Source organism: Octopus bimaculoides, chromosome 25 (assembly GCF_046866305.1).
Source record: "Octopus bimaculoides isolate indiv1 chromosome 25, ASM4686630v1, whole genome shotgun sequence".
NCBI lineage: Eukaryota > Metazoa > Mollusca > Cephalopoda > Octopoda > Octopodidae > Octopus > Octopus bimaculoides.
The window spans coordinates 13,314,606-13,332,105 of record NC_142952.1 but is presented as its reverse complement, the minus strand read 5'-3'; the positions used below and the strand labels follow the sequence as shown (position 1 = coordinate 13,332,105).

The window sequence follows — 17,500 nt, the reverse complement described above, 5'->3', positions numbered from 1 at the left end:
CAAAAAATTCAAACAGGAAAGCTGTCTGTGCAGGGCAAAAGGATCTGGACGACCACTAACATCAGAAGAGACGGTCGAGTGGGTTCGTGAAAACCTCTTGCGAATCCCCAAGAAGTTCATAAGAAGAACAAGTGTGGAAACCCAGATTCCTCCAACGACAGTTTGGTGCATCCTGAAGAAACGCTTGCTAACGAAACCCTACAAGCTGTAGCTCGTTCGGGCCATAATGGCAGATCACAAGCGAAAGCGTAAACAATTCTGTGTTGATATGCAAGAGAAACTTGAAGAAGCCGAGTTCAAGGAACGTCTTGTTTTCAGTGATGAGGCCACATTTCATACGAATGGCAAAGTCAATAAGCATAATCTTCGCATCTGGGGCAAAGGAAATTCCCATGCCACAGTTGAGCATGAGAGGGACTCACCAAAAATGAATGTGTTCTGCACCATATCCAAGAAGCATCTTCATGGCCTGCTTTTCTTTGAGGGAAATGTGACCGGCGATGTTTATCTGAAAATGCTTGAGAACTGGCTAATGGATGAGCTCATTGCAAATGAACATGAAGACTTCATTTTTCAACAAGACGGGACTCCACGTCACTGGAAGCTCACTGTGTGGGCTTATCTCAATGACAATCCACGAAGGAGATGGATCGAGCGTGCTGGTGATAAAGACAATGTGCTGTTGAAATGGCCGCCACGTTCACCTGACCTGACACCTTGCTATTTTTTTCTCTGGGGTTATGTGAAGGGCCTGGTCTATATCCCCTATCTTCCTACAAACCTAGAGGAACTCAAGTATAGAATCACTACCGCACTAGAGACTGTTACCCAAGACATGCTGCAGTGTATTTGGAAGGAGCTAAACTACCGACTTGACGTGTGCTGTGTCTCAGGCAGTGCGCATATTGAACATTTGTGAAATCGTTCATGGAATCCGCATATCTTTGAATTTCTCATTCAAATTTGGAGGAATAAATTTTGTTGCTCAACATTAAGCCTGCTTAGTTTTATTTGCTTTGACCATATAGTTTCTGTGATGTTTACATTTCAAATGATATCAAATCTTTTGAAACACCCTGTATATATATGTGTGCGTGTGTCTGTCTGTGTGTGCGTGCGTGTGTCTGTGTTTGTATCCCTACCATCGCTAGACAACTGATGTTTCTGTGTTTAAGTCCCCGTAACTTAGCTGTTTGGCAAAATACACCGATAGAATAAGTACTAGGCTTACAAAGAATAAATCCTGAGATTATTTCTTCGACTAAAGGCGGTGTTCCAGCATGGCCGCAGTCACATGACCGAAACGAGTAAAACAATAAAAAAACAATGCCATTTTAGTCCCGATCAACGCCGGGTATCTCTGCTAATTTATATGTATATACATGTGGACTGTTGGCGTCCCCCCCCCCAACTTCTTTTTCCTTTGGCCTTTCCTTTGTTTCCTGTTTCCGAAGAAGAGCTCGAAACGTAAAATAACCACTCTTTTCATTCTCTAAGCGTCTTATTAATACTTTGCATGTGCTACGTCGTCACGTTGTTGTTTTTTATGTCTTTTTCCCCTTCTCTCTTGGTTTTTAAAAAAATTATATATATATATATATATATATATATATATATATATATATATATATATATATATATATATATATATATATATATATATATATATATATATATATATATATATATATATATATATATATATATATATATATATATATATATAGTAGAAGACACTTGCCCAAGGTGCCATGCAGTGGGACTGAACCTGGAACCATGTGGTTGGTAAGGAAGCTACTTACCACACAGCCACTCCTACGTATGTAAGTGTAATGGTTTATATGTATGTGTGCGTCTCAGATATTCGCCCCATCCCTTTCTTCCCCTCCCAATCAGTTTGTTTTCTGTGAAGAGTTCTGACGTCACAGACGCGGCTGCTGCTTGTTATAACTACTTATGTCGTACATTCAAAACTTCTTCAATTTTGACTTTTTTTCCCCAGCACTAACCCTAAAACCCTAACCCAAAAGCCATAACCCTAATCCTAACCCTAATCTTAACCCTAACCCTAAAACCCAAACCCTAACCCTAACGCTAGCCCTAACCCGAAAACCCTGATCCTAACCCTAACCCCAAAACCGTAACCGAAGTACAGAAATGTTTTGAAATTTTTGTCTGAATCATAATATCCGTATTTTTACGGATATTTTGAAAAAAAAAAATTTCTGGAAAAAGTGAAAAATGAAGGGAACGGGGGTGGGGGTGGTAATTTAGAAATGTCGATTTTTATCAATTTTTTTGCAGATTCGTATTCCCCCGTAGCGGAAAAAGGGGGGGGGGGTCGAAAAAAAAATCTTAAAAAGGGTGGGTTTGGAAGTCTTGTCGCATTGGGGCATTGTTTGTTTGGTCTGGTTTTTCTTTGTTTTTTTTTTCTCGTTGCTGCAGTCGTTTTTATTCGACAAACTAGAGGTCATTGACTGTTATATTCTCAAAAAACATACACACGCACATAAGCACACTCCCACAGATACATGTAGGTCATAAACACACACACACACGAGCGAACTCGGTTTATTGCAATGCTAGAAACAAATGCCATTAGCCTTTGCAGTGTACGCATGTGTATACGTGTATCTGTGCGCACACACGTTGTTTTAAGGCAGTGAACATTTGTAAATAATATTTTTTTTCTTGAAGTCAAGAATGTGGTAGAAACCTGTTGTACACCCGCCACACCTGTGACATGAATACTAACACACGTACTCTAACGCAAACACACATACACCTATATAATTACAAGCACATCAAGACACCGACACACACAAACACACACATTCATTCATATTCAGATAGATATGCCCCATTCAAAGCTATTGAATTTGTCCCATTATATGACTTCTTTTCGAAATCATCGATTCGAGTTCTTAATCATTCAACACAAACTGTTTATTTTTGTCGTCGAAACTTCGTTCTGCTGTCTTCTTTTCACAAAGTTCCGTTAATGCTTTTATGTTCATAAATTCTAATCTTTTACCTCTTACCTTTCACTTGCCTCATTCATTTGACTGCAGCCATGATGGGACACCGCCTTCAAGGGTTTTAGTCGATCAAATCGACCTCTAGGACTTACCTTTTTAAAGCCTAGTACTCATTTTATCGGTTCTCTTTATGCCGAACCGCTAAGGTGCGGGGAGGTAAACACATCAACACCGGTTGTGAAGCCGTAAGTGTAGTGGTTAGATGTGTATCATGGTAAACAGATGCAAAAGGAATGTGTATGCTCTTGAAGTAAACAAATGAGTGAATCGATTTATAATTTTAAATAATTTATTCACTGAACTTAATTTGTCGTTGGTACACATAATTCTTCACTACATTCAAAATGTTGACAACTGCTATGAGTTGCTAGAAATAGAAACAGGGTACATCTGTGGAAATAATATGTCAGCAACGAATATATGTTCGTGTGTGTGTGTACGTAGTTCATCTGATACAGTAGTCTACCGTGGAACTTCGAACATTGCTCTGGTCTCAGCGAAAAGCTGTAGTCGTAGACATTTATCTTCGTTTGACCGCTAGGGCCTTCTCTTCCCACAGGCATGTTGACCGCCGTATTTATAATAATCGTGGCAGCTAGAAGGACAGACATACTGCAGCAGAGTTTGTACCGAAATAGGTCAGCTCCTGTCCAGTTGAACTTCGCCTGACATGGCTGAGGTCGTAGGCCAAGGGGAGAAGATCAATAACTTTTTGACAGGACAAAAAGAAAACCTGTTTTCGCGCCTGTTGATCGTGGTGGTTTGGACGACCGAGAATTCTTAGATTCGGTTTCGAATCTAGGTTTGGAGAAGGAAATGTTAATTTTTACATACGGAATATAGAAGCTGGATAGGGGGTTCATTGTTGCTGGAAGACAGAAGAAGGAGGATTTTGTGACAAGGGACAACAAATGCACCGGACGGATCAATTGCTTGTTTTTCTAAGTTATGGTTATTTATTGCTAAAACCTATACTAGTAAAATATAGAATATTGGATATAACGTATTAAATGGATGGCAGTTTGAAGAAAACTGTTTACATGGTTATGCGTATATATACATACAGCTAACGGTAAATACCCCACCCTCTTCAGATATACACGGATTTACAAAACTACATAAGTACACCAAATTTGAAAGCAATTGGAACAAAATTAAAGGAATTGAAAAGTGAGCCAAACAGTAAAGATCTGTGCATGCATGTATTTTCTTGATTTAAGCTGAAGAAAAAACAAAAATAACTTGAAATTACAGGTTGAAATTTATGAAGTAAAATGGTGCGTCGGTACTAGGTGCCGTTTAAAGTCATACAGAGGCTGTGAATGCGGTTTTGAAAATGGACAACCATGCATGCTGTGAAAAATAACCTACATTTCTTGGACAGGTGCACATACATAACTAGTCAAGTTTCAATACGCAATATTAACTTTTTAAATTAAGTCTACATGAATGAGTTTGTACAAAACTATTCATATCAATTGACTACTTAATATGCTGGGCAAACAGTTTTTATTAACAGTGTTGAGAAACTCTCAAGAGAGTTGAACAGCAGAAGGTCTTTAGAGAAGAAACCCCACCTCAGGCAAGTGTTTCGGACCTTAACTTCGAACACTCTAAGGGAGCCGGGCTTTGGATAAAGAGGGTAGAACAGGGGTTTGCTGCTATTGAGATGCAATCTGGGGGTTAATCAATGATGCCTATTCCCAAATATCAGCAAATTTCAATGATATTAAGACACCCTAATGGGAGCTAAACCCCCTTATATTGCAAATTTTGGAAGCCCATAACTCGAGTATTTGTACCTCTATTATCACGGGGTTTTTTTCTATAAATTAAACGTAAAACAACAAAATACCCCTCTTTTATAGAAAAATTCTACAATTTATATATTTTATCTATGACAAAACATCATTAGAATTATGGCAAGAAAAATTGTTAGCGAATGCGTCTAGGTAGAGAAGAATAGTTAGTGGGCTATTATGTAGATAGATGTACGTATGTCTGTTGTGGGGGGGGGGGGGGGTATGTGTATATATATATATGCACATGTATGTAAGTATAAGGATATGAAAGTAAACAGATCAACATACAGACGGATAGGTACATAGGTTATATAAACATACATAAATGAAGAATGAAACACATGACCATATATAGACACACACTTTACTTCACACAAGGACACATGGAGACAGACGTCTACACAGATGGAAATACACAACCATACAGGCACACAGGGTACATAGTTGCAACACACACACACACACACACACACACACACACACTCAGACATGCACACACAAGGAGGCAGAGGTACACACACACACACACAAACACGGACACGCAAACGCATAAGTGGACATCCCTTTTGCTAGAAGACCACTTATGGTCTGACCACTAAGAAAAGATTGTTCTCAAGAAAATTCAGCAAACACCAGAAGGTAAGCGAGCAAGACAAATAAAAAGATACAAAATATAAAGATTAATCATAGACCGGTTTCGTTGTCAACTACTTACGTAATTAGTTACGTAATTGTCTGCAACTCTTCAGTATGATCGTCTTTGCAATATTTGTAATTAGTAGAACTATAGGATCTTTTTTAAAACGGGGGCCACATGTTTCATTAACGAAACACTTTGAAACTTGGAACACTGGTAGAATGTGTCATATAAAACATCTTTTTCTCTTAGTCTTCTTTAAAAAAAAAGAAATCCATAAGTTATTCCATGTTAAAGTTGTCGTATTTCTGTAATTTCAACCAATCACTGACGTCCATTCAGCCGATATACATTAAGTGCCGACTACATAAACAAACGATTCTGAAACAATTAACCCTAACCCTAAGGTTAGGGTTAAAGCAAATTTAAAATGAAAAAAGCAAATAAAACGAACGTATGGAGATTAAATACACTTTACATCGCTTAATCAGCCAAAGGAGTAAATATAAACAACTGAATACTTGTCAGTGATTGGTTGAAATTATCGAAATAAGACAATTTTTTACATGAAATAAATTCGAATACAAAAATATTTTTCTGTTCTATAACACAAAATAGATAAGTATACGAAGTTTGAAAGTCTTTCCGTACCAAAAACACTACGTAAAACATTAATGAAAAATGTGGCCCCCGTTTTAAAATAGATCCGAACTATATACATGTTCAATCTCACACGGACGTCTCGTGTATAGTTCTGCAAATTATATTGCAAAGACGATCATACTGAAGAGTTGCAGACAATTACGTAAGTACTGAGCTTATTTTGAACTCCTCTTGTAATTATTTTTCATTCACGATTAGAATCGTTATCAGCCAAGACTTGCAAACGTTCCTCTGTATGTGTCAATCCTTTAGCCATATTCTTTCAGTCAACTATAGTGGAGTGTGTGGAACTTCTACATCCTCTTCTCATTCTGCTGCTCGTTTTTATTCAAACATCACCAGCTCTTAATTAAATTTTATGAATATAATACTTGAACAATTCAACCGGACCATCTTCTGCAACTTCCTCAAACCTTACATCATTTGCTATTGTCACAATATCTTGCTGAACTAGATGCAGATTTTCTACTGGTGGAAAACTTGTAAAAATCATGGCTACAGTCTGGTCGTGTTTTGCCAAACATAGTTAAAGTTTTCATTTTACGACTTGGTTGTGTTATCCACTGCATCTGTAAGGTTGAACTTTTCCCATAAGTCCCTTATTGTGTGTAGAATTAGCCTTTGTTTTTACGAGTTATTTTGAGGTTATTTTGGGTAATAAGACTTGAAGTTAACCACTACATCTTGGTCCATTCTTCTTAATTCCTTTGATCCCATGTGGAGCATAGGGTGCCAACAAGATATCTCCATCTGTCTCGATCTGGGGCAATAGATTCCAGTTGTCCCCAGGTGCAGCCGCTCGCCTGTCCTTCAGTTTCTGTAGACTTTCTCCGTGTTGTTTTTGATCTGCCTTGCTTCCATCTCCCTTGAGGTGTCCATCAGAGGGCTTGTCTTCTGATATTGAAGACAGGTTACCGTTGAGTATGTTTCAGCCAATCCTTTTTCCTCCTCTCATCTGGGTTTCGACAGGTTGTTGGTTTGCCTATTTTCACAAGGTTTTGTATTTGAGTTTCACCCTAATGATATTCTGAAGATATCTATTTAAAAACGTTTGGCGCTTGTCGATGGGTTGATACATTGGCTGAGGCAAAAAAGATGATTTCAGTTCATTAAGTGATCTTGCGTACTGTCTAAAAGGTGCAATGCTTTACTGAAAATATTACACCTGACAATCTGTAGACCAGTCTTAGAAAAAAGTTTGTCCAAGACTTCTTCTCTGAACAGCAAATTTGAAGCTTGAAAAGCTCTTGGATTTTCGGAGTAATACATGGGTAGGGTTCTTATTAATTAGCATTTCCTCCACAAGAAGCATCATAAACTATATCTGGAAGCTTTAGACTTTAAAGCCGTTGTTGATTTTCATCAACAAAATATATATATATATAAATCCTTGTAGGTATACGTTTCCAGAAAGCTCAGTTTCATCAACTGTGTAAATATGTTTTGGTGTATACCTTCTTCGGCAATAATTTTCTTTAGCTCTCTAGTATAATTAGTAATAGCTTCTCCATTAGTACTGGCAATTTCACCGGTGATTTTAATGTTGTGCAAAGCAATAATTTGCATCAGAATCTGTACCTTCCATTTTCTGCAAATCGTCATGCAATTTTTTAAAAGTTTTACTTGAATGATCATCTTGTCTATCAACTTTTACTTCATATCTTCAAGTTCGTTAACTATCTTATTGACGTTCATAATTTCGTGTTCACAATTTCGAGCGAGATAATTGCTGAACTTTTTGATGAAGTAAACTCAAACAGTCATTTGAACGCGAACATTTTTTTCCGTTAGTTCAATCCGTTACTCCAGCAACGCCATTAATTTTTTTCCCTCTCTTCCTTTTTTCTTTCGCTTTCTCTTTCTTTCTGATTCTCTCCCCTCACTCCTTCCCCCCTCTCTCTCTCTCTCTTCCTCTCTAACTTTATCTGACCCTCTCTCCTCCTCTTCCTCCTCCACTTTTCTCTTTCTCCTTCATATTTCTGTCTCTTTCTTTCTATGTTTCACTCTGCTTCAGTCCGTCTGTTTCTGTCTCTTTCTCTCACTCTCACTATCACTATCTCTCTTACTCTCTCTCTCTCACTCTCTCTCCATCTCCCTCCTTCTCTGCTTTCGTTTGTATTCACATGTTTAAATTACATCCAGGTAAGCATCACCCGCAAATATTCATACATTATTATTATTTTCATGTTTAATATTACTTTTTGTTTTCCTCGCTTAATGACTGCTATTTCAGAAATACATACATTCATACATATGTACAGCTATAGGTACAACGAACTATGTAACAACAGGTTTTCAAAAATGTCTTGAAATCCTGAAAATTCTCCAAGAAAGAACAAAGCAAGCTGATTTGAATCCTACGAAACCAATCGATTAGTTTGTTCAGTGAAGATTGGTGAAACATTCCAAAGATTCTTCGTTTGAATTTCCTGGAATAAACATACATACACAATCATAAATATATAGGTACTACTAAAGCAGCGCGGACCCGAACGCGCAGTCGCGCGTCCGCGCTAGCTAGTCTTGAGTGGTCGATCCTAACCCTAACCCTATCCCTAACCCTAACCCTAACCCTATCCCTAACCCTAACCCTATCCCTAACCCTAACCCGCGTGTGCAAATGAATACGTGTTTAGGGTTAGGGTTAGGATCGACCACTCACGACTAGCGCGGATGCGCGACTGCGCGTTCGGGTCCGCGCTGCTTTAGTAGTACCTATATATATATATATATATATATATATATATATATATATATATATTACACACACACACACACACACGCACACACACACACACACACAAACAGTCACACATACGCACACAGAGTAATAACATTCGCACATAGAGACATGCACATCCATCATATGATAGCAAGTCAACCCACGCAATTATGGAGGTGATGCTATTGGGTTTGCTATGTAAGCGTTTATGGGGACTCTGGGGCAGTTGAGTCGCAAATTCAAGGGCTGTCCCGGGCTGCATGCACTCAAGCTACGCCACTGTACATGCATATAAATACATACATGCAGAATGCCAATAAGGGGTGTGGGTCCAACCAGTACATTGATAAAATTCCAGATGAATTATGGAGGAACCCGTGAGAATATGACGATATGACGGTTCACCTCCCTATCCTCCAACAAAAAAAAAAAAAGGAAGGAAAAACTCCTCTTTGTATTGAGAAAACCGTTTCATCCCTGTAGCTCGAAAGTTGTCTTGTTTCATTTTGCAGTACTTCTCTCAGAGGCCCGATATATATAAATTAGATTGGAGCCTGGTGTTGCCATCCGGTTTCACCAGTCCTCAGTCAAATCGTCCAACCCATGCTAGCATGGAAAGCGGACGTTAAACGATGATGATGATGATGATATATATACACACACACACACACACACACACACATATACATATATATATATATATATATATATATATATATATGCTAGCAGAGATACCCAGCATTGCTCGTAATTAGAATGGTATAGTTTGTATATATATTGCAGTTATGTTGAAACAGCTGAAACGGGAAAGTGCAGCATTGACGACAAAACATTTGTGGAGTAAATGATGGGCTAATTCAACTAAACGACATGTTATGCGTCCCTTTGGAGGATTCTAGGCCCTAACCTGTCATGGAAAACTGAGGGTGGGGATATGTGATTTTTGAACACACCGAAAAGTTGTCAATGGATATACTCTCCTTTGTGGCAGTCAGCACTGCGTCTACACGACGCATCATATGGTTGATAGTCGAATGAATGTAGGTGTAATGGAGATATTGTAAGTAAATGGGTACATTCTTGAAAGGAGCTACAATGGGAGACGGCAACGGGGAAGTGAACTGTTGAAATGTTGTAGAAGGCAAAGGGTTGACATTGGATTGCTGGTGTGGCTGTAGAATAAGAAACATAAACTAAGCCTATGCAATCGCATGAGATTATATGTAGTAATGAATTACTTGAAAAAATAAGGCGTAATGGCTTACCGCATGGTTAGTGGGAGTAATTGGAGAATATACTTTGATACTGATGTCCATGCGGGAAACTGCTTTGTCGGTGCGGTCTTTGAGTTTGTTGGTATTATGCCGAAATGGTATCCATCTTCATCATTCACAAAGAACAGTGGATATTGAAGCACATCATAGGATGTAGTAATTCCTGCAAAACCTCTTGGTAAACAATATTCTTTGTTTTCCCTTGTGGAACAAATACAAAAAGGTTTTTCTTTTGCTTCCCACTCTAGAGCAGCCAACAAATAAATACCCATGTGAAAAGTACAACTCTTTCTAGTGAAGTCCTATCACAGACAGTGTTTGACCCTGGGATATATTGATAGACATTACAAAGCTGATACGAATAGAAACTTGCACTCTTCTGAATGAAAAAAGAATTTCTGCTCCCGATGGACTGAGAGGAATCCTGGGTACGAAAACATCCTCTCCTTTTCCACGTCCAGAGAGAATGGTGGCCTCAATAACTTGTGGCATCATTTTCTTTACCACCAGGTGTGTCCCATTGTGCAGTGTTGGTGGATCCAGATTCCTCAATAACATTACTGGAGTTCTCACTTTAAGTTCCAATCTGTGGGGAGGTAGTCCTGGAGGCTCCAATGAATTGAGAAATTCGGTTGGATCTGGGATTGTATCAACTGACTTATAGATGTGGGGACTTCCAGTAAAGTACTGCAGCTCATTAATTTTACTGACAGTGCTATTTTTTGGAGCCAGTATTGCTCTTTCATACAGCCAATTGTGACTGTGATAATTTTTCGACCAATAGAGGATCTCTTCTTTGGAGACACACCTTTCATCACCTCTTCTCTACCATCCTTGAACCACTTGTGCTAGTGAAAAACAAATGCCCAGCTTATTCACGTTAATCCATGAGCAGTTTGGAACATTTTTGCCCAGTTTAACACTAAACTTTATTGGATAATGAGCTTCCCAATTGTCTCTATATTCTGACTCCATTCCACAAACTAGTTGGCTGTGATAAGCAGTGTTTAGTAGGGTATGTTCAAAGTGTTGTTACAGCTGTCTCCTTCAGTCTAAAATAACAAAACTTGGCAGGTCTGCTTATTAAATGTATAGTAATGATATACTAAATTTACATGAATATAGGACAGTTATAACTGCCTCTCCTTAAAAAAGTCTCAAACCAGCTAGACTGGACCTCATATATTTTCACATACTTAAATCAAAGAACACACACCCACACATGCAATGATATCTAAGCTTGCACACATACAAACAAGTACATATGCATAGATTCCTATCTTTATGCATGTGCATATGTACCCGCCTACCTACCTATCTACCTACCTACATACATACATACATACATACATACATATGTGTATGCATTCATGCATATATTGCTATCGATAATAGACATATATGCATAGATGATCATTTAAAATGTGTTGTTAAACGTTGTTCTTGACATTTATGCCGACCTAGCCAAGCATAAATCACCACCTGCCCCCATTTCTGTTACAGAGAAAAGAATCATTGTTACTCAACAGCTTAGCTTTACAGAAGTTGGTAAAAGAAAACACTATGTGGCAGAAGTGATTTACACTGTCATTGTGTGAGAGGTTTTCATTTTGACTGATCTAGGCTTAAATACCTCAATATCAGCTCCACAAAGCTTTTTTGTTCCAGTGGTCACATGACCTTGTGTTTAAACGAGCCTGTTGTTTGTATTGGTCAGCTTCCAGCTGTCCAATTGCATTGGCGCAACAGTTTATTTTTCCTTACATGAGAAATTAATCACTAGCTTTTGGGAGCCCAGTATTCCCTATAAGTACGGCAGTTCTTGACTGTTTTAGGTCTTTGACACTCGCCACTGACCACACACAACTCGTTTCCAACAACAATGTATCTGACACCAGCCAGTTCCCCGCTCTCATTTTCTCCACCAGACGCCTGTCTACATTATTGCCGTATGAACATCACACAACCAACAGATCAACAGCTGTCTCTACATGCCACTAACAGTACGTCAGCTATGTCTACAACATCAACAATCCAGCCTAACCACGAAGTTCTCTCACACATCTTTGTAATAACCTGTTATGTTAATTCCTGTATGGAAATCATTGTATTTTGTAACGGAGAATAAAACGTCACTTACCAGTTCAGCTTCAGTCTCAAGTTGTATATATCTCATTTTACCATTCTCCTTCATTATAACTACCTCCGCGTCAGATTTTGCTTTCTCAATCATACCTCACGTTGATAACAGTAGCAAAGCAAATGATATGATACCAGCAATCATATGAACACCAACAATAATGCCATATCTGTGAGCTAAGATCACTAGGTCTTTGCATTTAAATCAAGTTCAACTTCAATACAATCAAAAAGCTCGTGAAGATTCTTCCATATGAAATGGTTAAAAAAAATAACCAGGACGAAGCTTGCCAAAACTTAAAGCACTTCTTCCAACAACAGGCATCTTTCTTTGCCTTTTCAAACAAAGAAAGATGCCCGTTGACGCACATAACAATTGTTATTCCAATTGCTGTAAAGTTAGTTGATTTTGTGGACATCTACAACCAACTAAAATTTGCCATAAAAGAAAGCGAAAAAATGTAAACAGGCCGCTCCCATGAATGTCATATGAAACTGATTCCACACAGATGACACAGAGTTTAAATGTACAGTGATACCTCGCAGTACGAGTTTAATTCGTTCCATGATCGAGCTCGTCTTACAATTTACGCGTTTTGAAAATCAATTTTCCCCATCAAAATTAACTAAAATATAATTAATCCGTTCCAGCCTCCAAAAGCCACTTAGAAATAATTTTTTATGAGTTTTAAAACAGAAAAGGCATAGTTACAAGTAAAATAACAGTTATAAAATAGAGAATGCAAAAGGAATATGTAAACTGGTTTTATTAATTAAATTATCTTAAAGATGGGATAATTTGTGTGCTTGTACTGCAGATTTCCGCTCGTACTTCAAGACAAAAATTCACTCAAGTCTTGGCTCATACAGTAAATTACTTGTACAATGATGCACTCATACTGCGAGGTTCTACTGTATTTAAATTAAACATATTTAACATCAAAGCTTGAAAATCTTTTCTTCCTCAATTTTTTTAAGCTACTGATAAAAAGGTTATTTTGACAAGAGTAGCAACAAAAGTCAACTAATCTAGTGTTAAAAGGTTTTAATGTTATCGCTTGAGACTATATTTAAGTATGTATTGGATTATCAATACCTTCTTGTATAGTGTTGAGATAAAGCAGCTCTGATAAAGCAGCTATGAGATATCTGTAGTGCACATGATAATGAAATACTTCAACATAGGCAATTCAGGTGGATAACAAAACTGGAAAACAACAACCTGTGCCGCAAAATTGTGCATAACATCAAAAGGGGTCGAGCAAATAAAAAGTTCACAGGTGCAGGAGTGGCTGTGTGTTAAGTAGCTTGCTTACCAACCACATGGTTTCGGGTTCATTCCCACTGCGTGGCACCTTGGGCAAGTGTCTTCTACTATAGCCTCGGGCCGACCAAAGCCTTGTGAGTGGATTTGGTATACGGAAACTGAAAGAAACCCGTCGTATATATGTATATGTATATGTATGTGTGTGTATATGTTTGTGTGTCTGTGTTTGTCCCCCCCAACATGCTTGACAACCGATGGTGGTGTGTTTATGTCCCCATAACTTAGCAGTTTGGCAAAAGAGACTGATAGAATAAGTACTAGGCTTACAAAGAATAAGACTTGGGGTCAATTTGCTCGACTAAAGGCGGTGCTTCAGCATGGCCGCAGTCAAACGACTGAAACAAGTAAAAAAAGTAAAAGAGTATTCCAAATATATCTGATGTAAATAATTGTCAAACATGCCAACCTCTTGAAGCAACATGAATATCTTCAAAACACGTACTTCAGAATGTGAGAGAAAAGCTCCGTAATCGGAAAAAAAAATATTAGAAACAACCAGTATGAACCACAAATTAGATTCTAATCCACTAATTATATACCTGATAATGAAAAGAAACAATACCTTCATAAAAGAAAACGAAATAAAAATGCTTCCTAGGAAACCCTGTTGTCATTTTAGTTTAAGTTCTGGAAAGAAAAGAAAGATTTTAATCAAAATGTAAGATGGCTAGAGACAATCGAAAAGAATACTGCATCAATACTGTCAGCAAATGGATGAAATGCATAAGAAACTCCAACAACAACAGCCAGCATTGGTCAATAGAAAAGGACCAATTCTTCTCCACGACAACACTTGGCTGCACGTCACACAACTGACCCTGCAGAAGTTGAACGAATTGGGCTACAAAACTCTGCCTCATCCGCCATACTCACCACCACTATCGACTACTACTTTTTCAAGCATCTCAACAACTTCCTGCGTGAGAAATGCTTCAAAAACCAAGACGATGCCAAACACATCTTTGACTTCATCACCTCCAGAACGCAGGATTTTTACACTACTGGCATAAATAAACTTGTTTCACGTTGTCAAAAGTGTTGATTCTGATGGTGTTTATTTCGATTAATAAAGTTTTGTTTGAACTAAGATATGTACATCTGAATTTAAAGGTTAAAAACCGCAAGAACTTTCTTGACAACCTAATACATGTGACTTAGCTGGAGTTTTCTATTGCTTTTCCTCATTGAAATATTGCGTAATGAAATCGGTTCATGTTTTTTAATAACCCTGTATGTATATATATATATGTGTGTATTGGTATTTAATTCACAAGGGTCTACTATGAGACCATGATGTAGCCCATCATTTCTCTGGGGACAATCTGATGAACCAAAAATATTTACTATGCTGCATTTTGCAGTGACATTTTCAGCTGATATACGGATGGGATTGGATCAAAAGGAAATATCCATATTTGATAGGTGACTATGGAAAATATGCTTCCCGAAACCTTTACATTAATTTATATTTTATTTGTTTCCCCTGTTCCAACCAGCGAGTGCTACAATAAGGAAAAAACTGAGCCGCGATTAATAGACAGTGAGCAAAAAATATTATACCAGACTTTAAATAAATACGGCAGTCGAAGATTCCTGTAACAAAACAATATCACACAATGCATTTATGCTTGTATCAATACTAAAATTTGGGATACTTGTCTGATCTATAGAAGAGATCCGCTCCGTGGAAATTAAAATTCATAAGATCCTGATATTGACTAGAAACTTAGTAACTGGAGTAGTGATACTTACAAACCATGTGCTACATTAGAAATAATAAAGGTATTTTATATTTGTCCCAAAGGTAATAAATGAGATGACAGATTTCAAAAGTTGGGTTACGCTGAATTTCACAGTATCGGCCAGACTACCAGATGCTACTAAGTATGAAAAACAAAATTATATAAATGGTATGAAATGAGAGGTGCAAATAGTGAGGCAGTTACCTAAGGCCAATCAAGGATCTGTAGTGGCGCGAAATTATGGCCGCCATTAAGGAAGTACAATCTACGCATGCGCAAGGGACTTGCCTTCCCGGAAGCACCTCGAGTGCACATGCGTAGTAAAACCAGTACTTAAAGTACTTCTTTCACTTTCTAAGCCTCTTCAGCATGATACCTTCGACGTGACAGCTACTTGCTCCTCTGGCATGCATCAACTTTCCAATGCCGACCACAAATTAACCAGCGGCTGCTAAGCTGAATGACACAGGATTTGTAAAACCAAGCATCACCAAAAATAAAACTTATTTTTATTATGCTGCTAATTGTTCTATTATTTTTTTAATATATAATTTTGTTGAAAGGTGATAGAGAGAGACTAATGTCTCTGTTGCAGCTATCAACCTTTTACAGATCTGTTCAGATACAAAATAACCATGATTCCCAAAGGCAAATACTCTCTGTTGGTTGCATTTCTGGTCTACACGTGGCCAGACTCATCCACCTCTCAGCAAATTCATAGGAAGTTAGCACATCTCTTTCCACTGTTACTTTCCCTACTCATAGTTTGGCCGAAGGAGAAAGTGTCTATCTTCACTTCATTCAATCTAGTTCACCAAGCAATCTATTTTACCCTAGCCATCAGACAAGGGAAAAATATATCTGCCCTTCTAGCCCCCCCCCCATACACACACACAAAATAAAATATAACAAAAAAGAAACAGGTGATGACTGATCCACCCGATGGATTCGTTGATAGTTGGATCCATTCTACACATGATGACAGATGTTCGACAAAATTCCACACGTCAGCAATGATAAGCTGTTGAACAAATACATGCAGGACAGTTCCGTCCTCCTGTATGGATCTCGTATAGAATCGGCTGATGGTGCTCCTTTGCCAAGAAACTAAATAACGGATCTGATGACCAGTTTCTGAAATTCGTCCATAGTCTGAGGGCTCAAAGTCGACCAGAGTAGGCTGCTTAGCTACTCTTCGTTGATGCCTTAGTATACACACACACACACGCACACACAAGCGAAGGGGGTATCAAAAGGTTCCTCGACTAGTTAAGTTTAATAAAAAATAACATATTTATCCAAGTTTTAACATCATCTCCTTCGAAATAGTCACCTTGCACAGCAATACACCGGTCCCAGCATTCCTGCCACTTTTCGAATCCATCATGTGTCGAGGGATTTTTGGGGGTTTGAATAAATATAAGAAAAGCAAAGTTTGAAGGAAATAGTAGCCATTTCTCATACTTTCTAAGGGTAAGCGAATAGGAAATAAACAGTTGCTATCCAAGGACAAAAATTGTATTACACAGTATAATTGATTAATTAACTAATTGAAGGTGGAGAGCTAGCAGAATCATTACCACATAGAACAAATTGCTTAGCAGCATTTCGTCTGTCTTCACGCTGTGAGTTCAAATTCTGTCAGGGCTGACTTTGCTTGTCATCCTTTTGGGGTGTCAATAAATTAAGTACCAGTCAAGCACTGGGTTTCATGTTATCAACTAGGCCCCACCTTAAAAATTTCAGGCCTGAGGCCTATCACAGAAAAGAATTATTTAATTAATTCTTCTATTTTTTTTTTATGTCTTCCTGTTGTAGATTTTGATTTGACTGTTACTGGCGGTTAATTGTTGATCCTGAACTTCTGTTGCAAGCACAGCTACTAAAAATGGTGGAATAGAGAAGAAGACAGAGAGGGAGACACATACACGCACGCACACACACACACACACACACACACTCATACACAGCAGAAAAAAAAGAGAGAAATAAAGAAGAGAGAAGAGAGATACACAGATAAAGAAATGATCAAGGAGTTGAAGAAATTCAAAGGTGCCCCTTTTGGAACACAAAGAATAAGGTAAGTAACCTTATATTACATACAGGTTCAGTGCCACAAACGAGGCAACTAAGCAATCACCTCATCCACTAAAATT

The 17,500-nt window shown here is 38.1% G+C and overlaps 1 protein-coding gene and 1 long non-coding RNA gene across 5 annotated transcripts in view; one reads left to right on the top strand and one right to left on the bottom strand.

The window, feature by feature from the left end:
• Positions 1–1,802: 1,802 nt before the first annotated feature.
• Positions 1,803–17,500, top strand: part of LOC106882743 (ciliary microtubule-associated protein 2) — a 76,662-nt gene continuing 60,964 nt past the window's right edge. For 2 of the 4 annotated variants that reach the window (XM_089341610.1, XM_089341613.1), the window contains exons 1-2: positions 8,148–8,282; positions 17,163–17,424. In XM_089341610.1, the coding sequence (XP_089197736.1) occupies positions 17,369–17,424 (56 nt within the window). In that variant the 5' untranslated portion in view covers positions 8,148–8,282; positions 17,163–17,368. Of the gene's footprint in view, positions 1,824–8,146; positions 8,283–17,162; positions 17,425–17,500 lie in introns of those variants that run through there. The other 2 variants (XM_089341612.1, XM_089341614.1) reach the window with 2 other exon arrangements.
• On the bottom strand, positions 3,310–8,015 carry LOC149131098 (uncharacterized). The gene is made up of 2 exons (XR_016238311.1): positions 5,556–8,015; positions 3,310–3,906 (listed from the first exon to the last, which is right to left on the bottom strand). It is a non-coding gene; the product is annotated as an uncharacterized LOC149131098 (long non-coding RNA).